Below are 15,977 nucleotides of genomic sequence, written 5' to 3'. Positions count from 1 at the left end.
TGAACATAAGCTGGCCCAAAGCATAAGAATATGGTGCTTAGGTCACCCAGGCCAGCAGGGGGCACCCAAGACTCCTTGCATTCTCACACAATGTGTCTCAGTAAATGTTTTGCTGCTGTTGCTTGTTATCAAGTTAATGAAAAAAATTATACAACTTTGAAATTGGATCCATAGTGTTTTTTTTAAAATTTATTTTAAACTTAAATAACATTTAAATCATTTTAAGATGTAAATGAATTCACATGTATACAAATTTTCATAAGTTGAGGCACAATTTTATAGTACTTTAATTTAATAGTATTATCTCTGTTTGAGTCACACACCCCGTAACTACAAACAAGTCTCCACAAGAAATTGTTTTTTTTAACAACCAGCATTGTCAATCCTCCCCAGATCTATTGAGTCCGTTTCGAATTAGTTCACTTTAGAGCTTATTGCAGGTACTAATGAGTAAATCAAAGAAATAACACAGCCACACAAATTTATTCACAGCTTTTAGATAATGGCATTATGTGTAAGTGGGCCCCCACGTCAAAAACCCTGATGAGGGCCCCATTTGACTTTGGGCCGGCCCTGCTGTTGCGTAAACCGGTGGAGGGGGCGGCTGCTCCCGCAACAGCTGAGGCGGATCTGCAGCTTGATTACAGCACACAGCGGACTCCAAGATAATTGATGACCTAATTGAAAAGCGGGAGGAGAGAGAGAGACGCTCCAATGAGAAAAGTTTACTTGTTCTCTGAACAGTTCCCCCTCCGTCCCCCCCACTAACACAGCTGAGGGCATTGATGTGAACGCAAGTCGCTTTCAGTTTTTTACGCGCACTTCTTTCCCCCCTCATCTCTCACCCTCACACACGGAGCACCTAATCCACCTTCGCACCTTTAGTTTTTTTGTCTTTTTTTTTTTTTTTTCCTTTAAAGAGCGCGGTCTGTGTTTTCTTTTCTCCAGCATTTCTTTTTTTTAAAAAAAAAAAAAAAAATCCCTTCTCTTTAATGAATGATTCCGTGTACTCCCGAACCGAACTCGGATAGCTCGTCCGCGCGACCTCACCTCGGCACATCATCTCCGCTGAAGTTCAGACGCCACCGGGACTTTTCACCGCAGCTTCAGACGCACTTCTTACAGGGGGGGAAACATCACTCGACCTGATTTTTCTGCCCAGCCACAGCCGAAGCGACCTTCAACATGAGTCTGAAAGCTGACTCTGAGCCGAATAACAACGTTTCCATCGAGGAGGAGGTGAGTCTGACTCGAGTTTTTTATTCTGCCTCGTAGGTTTTTCGGTTCTGCCTGGTCATGTTCTAGCTTCCGGCCGCAAAATTCAGCCTCCTTCTGAAGCTTCCGAGTTTTAGCTCCTCTCTGCGGTGATGAAGCAGACAAGAGAGGAGGAAAAAAGAGGATTCCTGGGGTTTATAGTGTACGGTGTCAGAATACTGTTTTCAATTTTATAATAGTCATTTTTGAAAATCTGACTTGGTGTCTTTAAACTTCATAGCTCTTGTAATTTTGAATCCTTTTCTTTTTTTAAAAATACTGTGAATATTTTTTCTTCAGGTTTTGGTGAACAAATTAAATTCCTAAATTAGTTCCGTTTTGCAGAATAAATTTTTTTTTTTCTTCCAGTATCTAAGTTTTTGTTTAGTTTCTCTCTCATACTATTACGAGTACTTTGCAAATAAAATACTTTTTTATATATATATTTAAGCTTTTTTTCTCTTTTTTTTTTTTTTTTTTTTTAGAATCAAACCTGTATTTAATTCTCCTATAAATTTAAGTATTCAAAAATGTGTCCAAGTCTTTTTAAAAATATCTATCTTTTATTTTTAAAAAATATACCCTGACCTTTGAGTCTGCAGACATTTCTTTTTTTTTTTTTCCCTAACGGGTGTATTTAATAAATGACAGTAATCCTATAGTTCTTGAATGATTAAATGATGTTTCTGGTGATGAGCCTTTTAAAGCTGCCACTCTTCTGCTCTCTGTGTGGCCAGTTTTTATTTCCTCTTTAGTGGCTCCTCATGGAGACGCTCTAAAGGAAGCAGCAGGCCTTATGCTGGTCCTCCTTTTGTTCCCATTATCCTATGACGAGGCCTTGTTTGGCCACTTGACTTTTCTCTTTTCTTACTCCTAATTTGTCTTGAAATCCCCTTTCCCCCTTTGTATTTAGAAACAAATGGACTTCACTAAATCTTAGTGGGAGGGGAACAGATATTAAACGCTGCTGTAATTACCCTCCTTGCCTCCCCCAGAATATTTTGGGGTTTTAAAATCATTTTTAGATTTTATTCCAACTATTCAGTTTCAGATTTGGAGCTGCTCACTCATTGCTGTGGGATAAATTCAGACATCTTTACTGTGTTTGATCCTTGCTGAGCTGGTGTTAATCTGCTGTATACATTGACATGCAAAAAAAAGAAAAGAAAAGGGAAAAAAAAGGGCTGAGATTTGCTGCTGTGCAGCACCTGAAAAATGTTGGGAGAGCCGACAGGGCCGGGGCCGCTGGTCAGAGGAAGGAAATGGTGTCATGCTGTGCGCTGTTGTCCAACTCTGTTCCTCTGGCTGCTCCATTGTACTTCAGGCCTCCCCGCCGGCCGACAACTAATGGGCCTCCCTGTTTATACACCGGAATAAAGACACTGAATGTCCAGTCAAGGGGTATTTGTTGTTTCCTTCAGGCGGGATCAAAGATTCCCCTTTTTTTTTTTTCTTTTTTTTGACATGGCTGCCTTCCGTTCAGATTAGATTGCTGGAGAAACACAATTTCAGGTTTTGAAAATTTGTCAGTGAAAAGTATTTTAGATCATTTTCAAATCTGCCAAATTAAGCTAATATGTTGGTGACAGCCGAGGGGCGTTTGGCTATGACGGCTTTCTATTGATGAACAAAAAAGATGTCAAGATTTGTCTTTCCCAGTACTTTTATTTTACCTTCCACATCTTTGGGTAATTTAAGAAATGCTTTAATGTGTTCTCAAGGATTTCTAGGCTTTAATGGCTCCATATGCCATTTATACTTCCAGCTGGTGCAGACTGATCCTTTCTACGCCATTTTCAAAAGCATTTTCTCTTAATTTATAACGCATTATGTATCCGAATTCCATTTTTGTCTTTAGCGTTTTGTCAAATCTGTCTGTTTATCATAAAGTCTTACAGCTTCTGCACTGACTGCAGAGAGCTGGAACAACACCACAAAGCTCTAAGTGGGATCCTCGATTGAATAAATAGAACTGAATGAAATCTGAAATTGAACTGTGAGGATCGATGGCTTGGAACTTGAGGGGGATTTTTATTTTATTATTTCAAAAGGGTTCGGAAAAGCCGAAGGAGAAATTTCAGTGTGAGTAATGTGGATGGGAAAGGATTATATCATCAGTACTGTTTTTGTTAAATTCTGAAAATTACACATTTGTTCAAAAGACGAACTGCATGCATCTGCTTTTATGATGCCAGAGGATGACTAGATAATTTTTTTGCTTTTTTTCCCTGTTTGCAGGTACGAACTCTGTTTGTCAGCGGCCTACCAGTTGACATTAAACCACGGGAACTTTACCTTCTTTTCAGACCTTTTAAGGCAAGTGGCAGCGCATATTTTTCCAAGGATGGTCTACTGATTTTTTTTAAACTTTATTTTATATTTTTTACTCAAGCTTTTCAGTGTGTAAATGGAATAAAGTTGATTTGTCATCCTCTTTAAAAAGCAAAAAAAAGGAAAAACCTCAAGAGTAGCTGCTGTTTGCCTGCTGTTGGAGCAGAGTCATGGAAAGTGGTTAAGGGATTATCTGTGCTGAGAGGCAGACTTTTAGTATTTAGGAAGCATTTGTCATCTGAATTGCAGGTAAATTTCTTTTTAAGCCACTCTTCATTTCACCGTAACACACAAACCATGCAGCGCTCTGCTCTCTGTGTAGCTATAGTCCCTCCATTAATGGAAGACCACATATTTGCATATATAAAAATGAGGCCACATCATTGTTAATCTATTAGTTGTTTTTTTTTTCCCCCGTCCTGTTCCATAAACACCTCATGCCCCTCCCACCGTTGTCCTAACGAAGCAAACTGGAAGTGGTGTCCCTCGCACATGGATGGTCCTGTGGAATGTGTAAATGAGTAGCTCTCCCGATTGGCCAAGCGGCTCTCTGTGACCCAGCTCTCACACAAGCAGGGAAATTTAGATATACACTCCAAACATTTGCACATTGTGAAACCACTGTAGTTTTTTTTTTTTTCAGCTGGTTGTAGCTTTTCTTTTTGGTTTATCTTTTATTTCAACACAAGGCAAACGCAGTTCAGCGTTAGCAAGTTGCTTCAATCATGGCTGGGGAGGCAAAAAAAAAAAAAAGAAAGCTTGACAGCTTTTCAAGATGGTGTTTTCCTCGTTTATTGGAGGCCATTTTAGTTTGGGATTTTTGCCACAGATTGCAATGGAAAGTTTGGTTGTAAATCTGAATCAGGAGTGAACCATACTTTGTATGATCTTTGCCTTGTCGGCTACCCCTGCTGTTTTTAAAATTGTAGACTAGAGTATTGAATATATATTTGGTACTCAAGTAGTGAAATGTTTTATGCCTGACCTCCTTCATGTGACTTCAGGGTGGATAATTGGCTATCTTTTCTTTTTTCTTTTTTTTTCCCCATGCAGGGTTATGAAGGTTCACTGATTAAGTTAACATCAAAACAGGTGAGGTGGTCTCAATCAGTCCTCTGGTTGACTTCCAGACTGATTTATTCTTAATAGCTTTACAACTGACTTAGTATTACTTTGTTGCTAGATTTTAAAATGCATGTTCGTGGCGAGTCGTTGTGTAACGGGGCACTTCTTTTGTCTTCCAGCCTGTCGGGTTTGTAACTTTCGACAGTCGCTCCGGAGCCGAAGCTGCAAAAAACGCTCTGAATGTAAGTTTTCATTCACAGATTTCATTTCTTTAAGAGTTTCACAGTTTCCCCGTGCCCCTGTTTTTCCATCTTCTACATGTGTTGTGCTAACCTTTTTATTTTTGTTTAAACCCACAAATGATTGGGACTTGATTGTGAGCGACATAATCTCTCCCTCTGAAATCTCTCAAAGCCAACCCGTTTTGTCTCTTACAATTCAATGGCAGGGCCATTTTTGGAAAGAGGCCAGAATCCTGTAGCCTTACGGTAGTTTACTTTGACCTTGATACACATCCTTCTTAGTCTGATAATAGCTTTCCTCAGTTTTGCATATCACTGCTTTACTGTAATACCTGTCTCATAGCCACATGTGTAGTTATTTGGACACATCTTTGGTAGTGTAACCTCTTATTTTGTTTGTCACTCGATAGCCCACATTGGCAGTATCTAACACTTCTCTCTCATAGCTTAGCATTCGTTATGAGCATCACCTCTTAGACACACACACAACACATACACACACAACACATACACCAAAATCCTACTCACCTGCATGTGGGCACAATGCTTAGGGCACAAAACACAAAAGCAGGGCTAGACCACCTAAAGGAAATTCCACTCTGTCTCGCTGTCGGCCCCTTCTCCTCGTCTCCTTCTCCTTCCGGCTCGAGCAGAGGCTGCGCTCATCCGCCAGTCGCCTCTGCTCTTGATTTGCCGTCACGAGGAAAAGGAGACGCAAGCGTGTCGAAATGCCAGAAGTGTATCCTTCAGATGGTGTTTTGACATCCATCAAGATGCACCCTGAGCATTGAAACACCGCTTTCAGGAAGAGGGGGTCCTGGCGAGACTGCTTAAACTAAGCCCCCCATGAACTCAGCTCGCCACCCTTACGATCATATGTGCTCCTCCTTCCTCCTCCGTCTCTCCTCTCAGGGTATCCGTTTTGATCCCGAAAGTCCCCAGACCCTGCGCTTAGAGTTTGCTAAAGCCAACACGAAGATGGCAAAGAGTAAGCTGATGGCCACACCGAACCCCACAAATATCCACCCCGCTCTAGGAGCACACTTCATTGCACGGGACCCATGTAAGTTGTACGGCTTCACTACTCTAGGCCCTCATCCACACTCACCTTGGCAGTGTCAGTGCTCAGTGGCCCTTGTTGTCCTCTTTTTAAGACCTATAGATGTTATGGGATTAACTTCCATGTTTTGGGAGGGGTACGACGGGTTTTCTAACAAATTAAAGGACTAACTCACCTTCACGTGCATGTGTCATCTCGATTCTTCAGCCAGTTCCTTTTTGCTTCTGGGAAATTCCACTTGCAGGTTTTAGTCAGCAGTGACGTCTCTACTCTTTGCCCGAACATCTGCTTGATTCATTAGTTTGAGACCAGTGGTGGTTGACAAGTGAGGAGCTTCATTAAAGCCAGATCCTGCCTGGATAAATTTACTGTTGTGGTGTGGCAGATTGCCTTAAGTGAGGGCTTGGGGGGGATCAAGTGGGGAAGACTGAAGCTGGCTTATAAAAACAGTAAATCTTAGATACTTTACTCAACAGTTTTGGTGCATTTAAAAAATCTACTACCAAGTTTGTTTAAAAAGAGAGACTTATGTTTTTAGTGCGCCAAAGAATAACCACTACTATGTAAATTACATAAAAGGATTAATTTCCCTTAAAGCTGCAGCATGATGTAACTTATCTTTTTTTTTTTTACACATTTGAAATGGTCATTATTTTGTGACTCATGAGACAGATAATCTGTGGGGAAAAAATCAAGCTCCTCTGCTTTCTGCTGGTGCCAACTAGAAACATCCAAACAAAGCCAGGAGGAGGTCTTGGCACTGTTAATCATGCTTGTGTACACGTTGCACATCCTCAATCCTGATAGTCTGTCATGAATGCTAAAGCTAGTTAGCATGGCCACCGATGACAGAAGATAAGTGGTTTTCCTGGAATGATAAGTTTCTCTGTCATCAGCACAGTTAGAAGCACGTACGTGTGTGATTGACGGCGCCAAGACCCTCTGCCTGGCTCTGATTGGTTGTTTTGATTGGCAGCTGAATTTCTTCAGGGGACGGTAGTAACACTGGGAGGAGATGGGAACTTTTATTTCCCCTATAGATTCAGTCTCATGCTGCCACAACAAAGTTTCAACAAATATGTGAATGTATACATTTCTCCAAAAGTTTCATATTCCTGCAGCTTTAAGACAGAATTTTCAGCAGTACAAACAGACGATGGCATTTCAGTACCAGTGACCAGCCCTGTAACATACATCAGACTTACTAGGTTATACTTTGATGGTGTATTTGGTCATCAGCATCCACTGATTTTTAACAGATGCAAGCATTCATAGTTTGAGCAAATGCAGCAGCGCAGTCAGCTTGTCTACTACCGTCCTGTACTTCCCCAGATGATCTGACAGGGGCAGCACTGATCCCAGCATCACCGGATGCCTGGACTCCATACCCGCTCTACACCACGGAGCTGACTCCAGGCCTCCCACACGCAGCCTTCACCTACCCGGCAGCTGCTGCCGCCGCTGCAGCGCTCCACGCCCAGGTGAGGGAGCAACCGGTGTGTTCCTCTTCTTCTTAAACTAACCTTCTGTACTCTGAAAATACAGTGGGGGTTGTATAGCTGACGTTGAGGTAAAAATTTTAAAGCAATTGGCACTAAATTGTCTATAATCCAAATAGGCTCTGCAACGTTTTGCCCGCTGGGGTGGAGCCCAGTGTAGATATGAGCCAGAAAGCTTTGTGGAAGTTCAAATGATGGGTGATGCTCACTGGTCACTTTATTAGACATCTACCTAGTGCCAGGTTGGGCTGCCTTTTTCATAGACTAAATGTTTGAAGCACTCCCTTTAAAATTTGGCCTATAGATTTGTCAGCTGGAAATCCACCATCATCATTATATACCAAATGTTTTATAATAAATTGATATGACTGTGAAGCACAGCTGAACTTTGTTCATGAACCTGCTTAAAGTGACTTAAACTGTTTATGTTATGGTTTTGGAAATGGCCATCAGAAGACTGGTACACTTTGGACAAAAAGGTATTAGCAGTAATACTTGGGTAGGCTGTGCCATTTAAGTAGTTTTCAGTTGGAGCCAATTGTATAATGTAGGGACTTCACTATTGACTAGTTTGAGTCTGAATTGTAGCAGTTTCCTGTTATTGGCAAACCAACAGATTACGTTAAAAATCTTAGTTGTAATAAGTTGTTGTTTGCGTTGCTGTCGATTTTGACATCAAGGTATTTGTAAATTTCTAAAACTGCCAGACCATTCTGATACCCTGAGACGGTTCTGTTAGGCCACCAGCAGATCAGCTCTTTGTGATTGGTTTTAACTTCAGCAAGTCATCTTCACCACAACTGGGTGTCTAAAAGCATTGAGTCTCTGCTGTGTAACTTAGCAGTTGTGCTGACAAGAAATTAAATGGTGTACCTGATAAAGTGGGTGATGTGTAATATCATTTTCTGAAGTGCAGAAAGGTTTCTTCCATTGCAGCTGAATTTGAATTCCTTCATGCTTTTATTTTTTGAATCTGGAGCACTCTGTGGACATACAACTTATTTTCCTTTAGAAGAGCTCTGCACATACCCACCTTATCAGCTGAGTTAAAAAAAGATGCACTTCCTGATCTGAAAGTACAGTTTTTCTTGGAAAGCAAAGTATTTGTACCTAAAAGCGTAGTTGTACCTTTAATCTCAAGTGGCACTTCATCTGTTTTGACATGCCACCATCTAGGATCTTATTCTTGCAGTAAAATAAGCTCATTACATGTGTGAAAAAAAGCTACATGGCATTATGTCATCCTGACATACAACAGCTACCAATAAAGGAATGGCCAGGACTTGTAACAATAGCAATGGAAAATATTTCTCATGTTGGGTCATTTAAAGTTCACTGCCAGCTAGCTTCCTCCAGGGTAGTGCTGCTCTGCAGAGTAGGGAGTCAAAACCCATTTCGCCTGACTCGAGGCAGAGGAATGTCGGGTATTTGACTCGGGAGAAATCGTCAAACTTGTTGATCATCTCTGAAGGTGCCAACTAACTGTCCACCTTCTGGTTGTAGCAGAAGCTGACTGGGTAGCTGCACTTCTAATTGGATTCTGATGAAAGATCCTTAAAGTGCCCTGGTCTCGCCAAATACTCCTTCCCATAATACTGTTGCTCAAAGATAAAGGTCTCTAAACGGCTTCTGACGGTGTTATTAAATCTGCCGGGTTGCTCAGTGGTAGTGAAGGAGGAAAATGAGTCGAGGGCGCACGCTATTGATGGGTTTATTGGAACGTAAATATGTCAGACACACAGAGGTTCAGTTCTCCACGTTTCCATGCTGGTAATTGCTTGGACGATTGTCCTCGTTAAGCAGCTACACATTCCCATGGCTTCAGTGAGCTGGGCTTAAAGGGGCAGTCCTCTGTTTTTGTGTCTATTCAAAGGCTGATTTATTCATTTATTTTTTCTTTAAACATTTCTGCAGGAGTTGGAACTAAAGCTTGGTTTTGGTCTGTACATGACTTTGTCTGTGTTTCTTTAGATGCGCTGGTACCCTACTCCCTCTGAGACTTCCCAGCCTGGATGGAAGTCCCGGCAGTTTTGTTAGATATTTAGTGAGTAATCTCTTTGGGTTTTTTATTTTTATTTTTAGGATTTCTTTTTTTTTTCCAGAGCAGTCCCCTGAATTCTTTGCTAACCAAATGTAAAAATAAAAATTGGAAATGCAATATTCAACTGACCAAATGTTAAAATGTTATTTGGTGTAACAACAAACTCAATTTCTAAGCAACTATATAACCTGAGGTAATACTTTGAGCTCTGCTAGGAAATCCATATAATTATTGCATTTTGGTCCAAAGATGTATTAAGGAAAATCTTAAAGCCTATGCATTTTCCAATAACTTACTGGTGCTGCAGAATAAATGTCGATGAAGTATTTCAATCTAAATTGAGTTGTGTTACATACATTTACTATGTAGATGTTTCAAGCATCTTTTATTGGTGATTGCAATGAAAACTCACAATTCAGTCTGAATTTTCAATACTACAGAAGACCTTAAACACTTTTCATACAGATCTCAGCCTACTATAGTACTGTGTACAGTACATAATAACAGTATATTGCCTGGGCTTGCATTTTGAATTGCAATGCACTGTGGCATGGAAGCATTGGAGTCTAGGTTGCTTTAAATCGGCCTCCAGCGTGTCTCATTGTTGCCTCTGGTGTCCACTCCCCGTTTAAGAATACGCCATCGATTCTCCTTTGGGGTTTAGGTTGGGTGGGCTAGCATGGACAAGTGCCATAGCCTGTTTCAAAATGAAGCAATCTTCGTAAAACTGTAGACGGAAACAAAGTGTTTTCCTGTCGAATGGCTCCTATAACTTTGGACTTGATAAAACCCAGCAGAGCAGCAATGAATGACATTACTGCTCTGTCCAAGTCGACTGGAAACGTCACATTTGGATTCTCTGCTCTTTAGATTTGAAGACCATGTTTGCATACTTCACCCTTGTGGAGGGCTTACAATAGTTAGCATTACGGTGTTGGCCATAACATGCATCTTAACATTTATTTTTAAAAACTATTGTTGTTGTTCTATACAGTTGTCTGAGAAATTGAATTTTGAGTTTTTATTTTGCCGTAAGCCATACTTAAAGTTTAACTAAATGCTTCAAATATCACCAATCTGTTTGCTGAATTGAATTAAACTCTTCAATATTTGAAATATGCCTGTATTTCCTAAAACAGGACTGCTTTGCTACTACCAACTAAACATTTAAACTGTAAAGTAGTAATTGGTAATTGGTGTGGATTTTGTGCACAAGAGTATTTGCAGCAGTAGGAAGGAAACTGGGTGTATAAAGTGTAATTTTAGCTACTGTGGGAGAACATAATGGACTCTGGTTTGAACTTTTCTTTTGTCAGATGTTTTCTTTAGATAATGCTGCTTTGATCAATGGCGCACAATGTTTAAGGAGGACTGTTTATCCTTTTAATCATTTTGAAAGTACTTAAGTGAATAACCCACTGTCATGAATGTTTGGAGCCAATATTAAACACTTCCAGATTATGGAAAAGTGGAATGTCTGGATTGTATTCATTGTTTTGGTACCAGAAATGTAACCCCACAGCCCTCCAATAAAGGCTTGGTTGTTTTTTAATGGTTGGAGTTGACTGAGAACACAAAGAAAATCCAAAAGGACATTTTATTGGCTGTTTTGGCTTCTAGACTCAAAGGTCTTTTGCTCCAAGTATTAGACCATCCCCCAATCATTTTAAAAAGAGTCGGGTCACAAATTGTTGAATCTTTTAAGCTTTGGGTACTAGGGGAGCTCCTACTGCCACTCTTTAAAATACCAGACCTGCTGATTCTTAACCTGTGAAACAACAACAACAGCTGTAACTGCATATAAATGTACATGAAAAGTTTAGATGTGGTGGATGGGTCTGTTGGTTAGTCTCCTCTCACAACAGGGCAAAAGGAGACGGTAGCTGATTTTTCTTTGGGGGGGGGTTTTCTCCCTCGACTTTTGTGGCAGCATGAGATCTGCAGATTGGTTTCACATAAAAATATTGGCTAATCACCCAAAGTTGAGAAAAGTGGGGGGATTTGATTGGTGCACCCCTATTAGATACACAAGTGTTGAAACTGAAAATGAAGCTGGCCAGGGTTCCAAAAGAATGCAGTAACCCTTATGTGCAACTGGAAGTCAATTTCATGATTTGTGAAGTTTGAGGTAAACTTAGAAAAGCCCCCAAAATGGACATTTACTGAACTGATAATCTAATTACTGTAATTGAACTGTTGAGAATAGCAACCCTGCAATACATTTCCTACCTTTTCTTCAAGTGTCTTATGAATTTTTTTTTTATCCCTTTCTGACATTTTGGAGCCTTTTTTATTGTCCAAACTCTTGACCACATCCAAATGTTCTTATCCAATCTATTAAGAATCATCAAGCCATCAAAATATTTTTTTCTCCTGTAAATGTTCGGATGCATCAAATATACCCCACCAAACTCTGTTCACAACTTAAGACTGCGATATTAATCAACTGGCTTCAGTTTTGATGTGTAGCTATTTTTTTCCTGATTCATTGTAACAAAACACTCTTTGTTCTGAGTTTTTTTTTTTCTCTCTTTTCTCAGTTCACTAACCTTCGTTTCCCCTGTGCTTTTCAGGCCTCTGGGAACCACACCTTTCTCCACCTGAAGTGAGGTTTGCCATGCTCTTCGTTTAATTTAATCCCATTTATTTAATGGACAAATGTGCATTATTATAAACAGTATTTATATCTCCTTCCAGTTGTCTCTGGGGGGAGTTGGAGTAAAAACAATCTTGCTGTCGACAATCTGAACTTATCCTTGGCAACTACTGCGGTACCGTTAGCACTTCAGAATAACGTAGAACCCATGCAAACCCAGTCAGACTCCATGGATCCTACCTGCTGAGGAAAACTGAAGTTACTGTTAAGCTAGTCCTTCCATGGGTTGCCGCTGCTCCTGGGAGGTTTAGAGGCGTTAAATTATTGCATGTTAGTCTTTTTGGCATGAACTTAAAGTGCAGATTCCTGTGTATCCTAATTTTCTTAGTGTTTGTGTTGCCATTTGGCCTAGACAGCAAAACGTTTTGCTTTTCTTCCTGTAGATCCTTGGTCTCTTACCTCTGTGTAAGCTAGGCTGTTGTGTAAATGGCTTATCTCGCATGGACCCTGTGAATGCATCCCTTCGTTTGAACAATCCTTGGCTTCTTTATCAATGTGTGTCATTATTTGAGCAAAGGAAAGTGCAAATTTATTTTTGTGCTTTTTTGCGTAATGTATATTTATGCATTTTTTGTGCAACTAAATAATGAACCTATATAAGTTGGATGTTTAGTCGTCTCCTGTGTTTGGTGTTAATTTTTGATCCTATATCCTGTTGAAGTAGTTAAAAAGTGCAATTTGTTTAAAGGGGACATTGGAATTGGCTTGTGCCATTCTGCTAAAGTGAGATTGTTTTACGGCAATCTTTCAGAATGTGAAACTGGACTAAAAATGTAAAGGGTTGCTTTTTTTGGAAGGGTGGGGTGGGGGGGGCTTTGGGGGAAGGGGGCATTTTGAAATGTTTAGCAGGATTAGACTGAAGAAATTTAGTTTGTGGTTTAGACAATGTTTGTCCTTGTATCTGCTGTGCATAAGATGTAAAAAAAAAAACTCCCGTCTTATGAATAAAAGAAGTGAATGCATTCTTCTGTTTGGCATCCGTCATTTCTTTGCTGCACGTTGCTGACCAATCGAAGCTAAAATTGGTGGTTGGTCTATGGCAACTTCAATAAAAAAAACCTGGAAGTGTCCAGCCATCAGATGTTTGCGTGAATTATTGATGCAAACTTTTCATTTGTAATGCATCACTGCATTAGCGTCTCTTTGCATCATTTGCGGCGCTGACCTCCACACTCTGCCCTCTCCTGTTCTGGGAAGATGCGCTGCTCAACCAACCATGCTGCATCCTCCAGGGACTCGACTGTACTGTGTAACCAGCTGCCTCGTCCAAACTGTGCTGGTGGTTAAACCAAACATGGCTAAATTTTAATGTGCACACATTTTAGTGTACAATTTAGCATCAGGAATATCGAAGCTGGTTTTAACAGATTGGATCAACCAGCTCATTAAAGATTTTGGCAAGAGCCGTATAGTCGGTTTATCCAGAAAATGAAATGATGCGCACATGACGTAACCTTTTAATGTTGTGGGGTGTAGAAGTGAAGAGAGCATACAGATTTTCTGAATGAGTTCAAAAATCATCTTGGTAAAATAAACTTAAAATGGTCTTAAAACCCCAATGGCTACCTTCCTAGAAGCAAATGGTCTCTGAAGATTTTACCATTTGCCCTTTGCTGAAAAATAGGTCATTTAACTTCACTTTCACACAGAATACTTGAATTGACAGAAAATCGATATGAAGTGGGTGGGGGCGGTGGGTGATGTGAGAGATTAGATGGACTGAAGTCTGCTTCACCCAAGGACAGTAGCTGCATGCCACATCTGTAGAAGGATGTGTATACATTTTTATTTTTCATTCAAGAACCTCAGAATGTTCTAAATGTTCTCATGGAGGAAATGAACTGGAATTCCAAGCTCCAGGACTTCATATTTCCTTGTTCTCTTAAAATAATTGATGATGCAGATCGATCTTTATTTGTAGAATCTTAAAAAAATGTTCTAAGTGAACTCTAGGAAAAAAAATAAACGTTCTAATCATTAAAGGATGCCTGTGGTGAATCGATGCTCTGTGGACTGGCGACCTCTTCAGGATGTGTCCTGCCTCAATGTCAGGAGAAAAACACACTGGTCCTCCTGCAAAGATTAAGCAGATGGCAGATGGCTGGACGAGGTGTTTTTATATTAGGTGTTTATGTGCGTATCAGTAATTGTTACAGCTGAGTAAAAACTGATGGGAGGGTTAAAATTAGTTGAAATATGAGCAATTTTTCCCCCCCTTTTTCTATCTCTTGGACTATGCCGCCCTCTGCTGGTCAGAAATCAAGACACAACTCAAGATCAAACGAGTCATAAAGCCTTTTATAAACAAGCATGGTGGAGACTGAAGTGAGTTTGTTCATTTATTTTTTTAAATGATTATATTTTAGTCTGCCCCCACCCTCTAAGGACATTAATATAAAGGATTTAGGTCACAAATTAAGAAAGTGACCGTTCTCAATACGGGACTAAAGGAGGAAATGAAACAATAACATATCAAATGAGCCAATTTTCAGTATTTTAGTGCTTGACAAGATGAACTAAAAGGTTAGTAGGATATTTATAAGAAAGATCAGCAGATCAGTTTTTTTCCCTCATATTCACAATATGCATCAAAGCTTGAACATTTTTTGGTCTACAGCTGCATTAATTGGCAGCATATTCCTTAAGGCACATTACTGAGAACCAGATGAAAGTCATGAACACATGACTGAAAATTACATTTAAATAACTGATGCTTTTTTACTTTTAAGTCTAGACTTAACACTCTTATTTTTCACGAAGATTACAGCCAGCATCTTAGATTACATGAGCTTCTTCTGCAGTCACACTGCCATAGGCTAAGACGGCATACTGTACACTCTTCCTCACTTTTTTCTCCTACTACTCTCCAATTTTCCATTATTTACCGTTATTTCAGCTTTTAACTTTCTGTTCTCTTTGTTTTTTCTCTTCATAGACGCTACACCTGGTCAGGCTTTCTACTGTTACCGTCCTGGAGGGAGGACATCAGCTGAGCCAGTGCTGTTAATACCTTTGGTCTCTTCCTATAAATAGTACACTTGTACACTTTATGAATAAGCTGAATTAAATCCTGTTATTTACTCTTCTTTTGGGTTCATAACTACAACTGTTGTCAATGGACCAGCTGCACAGGGTTTTTTTTCTTGCCATGGTCTTTAAAGTAAAAAGTCTGAATATGTTAAAATCATGATTCAGATCTTTAAGAAAACTAGAAATCTATATTAACCAGGAAAAGCCTGATTGTTGTATCTCTTGTTTGGATGTAAAGTATGGACTAAAAGTGACATTTAAAACATTTTTGCACTCTGTTGGATTCTATTTGACTACGTTTTGAATATAATTAAGCACTTTGATATTTAGAGTATATATTTCTTTGTACAGAGGATTCAGAAACACAACAGCCACATTTAGTTCACATTGTCTTGTGAACTCCTGAGTTATAAGAGTTCTATAATAATAATAAAAAAATCGTTATTGATATTTTGCAATAATCGAATTTTGTGAAACTGAATTGAAAATCCTGAATTCTAACCAAGTAAATTAACAGAAATAGATAGATAGATAGATAGATAGATAGATAGATAGATAGATAGATAGATAGATAGATAGATAGATAGATAGATAGATAGATAGATAGATAGATAGATAGATAGAGGGTTTCAATAGCGTGGAGTTAGTTAGGAAAATTGACTAATTAAATATTGTTTTATTAGTTTATGTAAGTTTAATCTCAAATGAAAATAAAATAGACTATTTTGTCTTCGTTCCCATATGTGACCGCGTGCTAAGTTGTAGTATTTTGCGGTGAGCTCTTTGATGTTGAGCACGT

At 39.5% G+C, this 15,977-nt stretch overlaps 1 protein-coding gene across 10 annotated transcripts; it reads left to right on the top strand.

Moving 5' to 3' along the window:
- Window positions 1-694: 694 nt before the first annotated feature.
- On the top strand, window positions 695-13,113 carry LOC114143331 (RNA-binding protein with multiple splicing 2). Of its 10 annotated transcripts, none has more exons than XM_028015243.1 (9): window positions 695-1,239; window positions 3,493-3,570; window positions 4,639-4,677; window positions 4,830-4,892; window positions 5,805-5,955; window positions 7,285-7,448; window positions 9,423-9,495; window positions 12,066-12,097; window positions 12,190-13,113. In XM_028015243.1, exons 1-7 carry the CDS (start codon window positions 1,186-1,188, stop codon window positions 9,486-9,488), a joined length of 615 nt encoding a protein of 204 aa, XP_027871044.1. In that variant the 5' UTR covers window positions 695-1,185; the 3' UTR covers window positions 9,489-9,495; window positions 12,066-12,097; window positions 12,190-13,113. The 10 variants fall into 10 exon arrangements, with proteins under 10 accessions (XP_027871044.1, XP_027871045.1, XP_027871046.1 ...); XM_028015244.1 differs by having other exon boundaries at window positions 12,066-12,102; XM_028015248.1 differs by having other exon boundaries at window positions 698-1,239; window positions 7,285-7,433.
- The last annotated feature ends 2,864 nt before the right edge of the window (window positions 13,114-15,977 follow it).

This window comes from Xiphophorus couchianus, chromosome 4, assembly GCF_001444195.1.
Source record: "Xiphophorus couchianus chromosome 4, X_couchianus-1.0, whole genome shotgun sequence".
Classification (NCBI taxonomy): Eukaryota; Metazoa; Chordata; class Actinopteri; order Cyprinodontiformes; family Poeciliidae; genus Xiphophorus; species Xiphophorus couchianus.
This window is presented reverse-complemented; position numbering and strand designations above follow the sequence as displayed.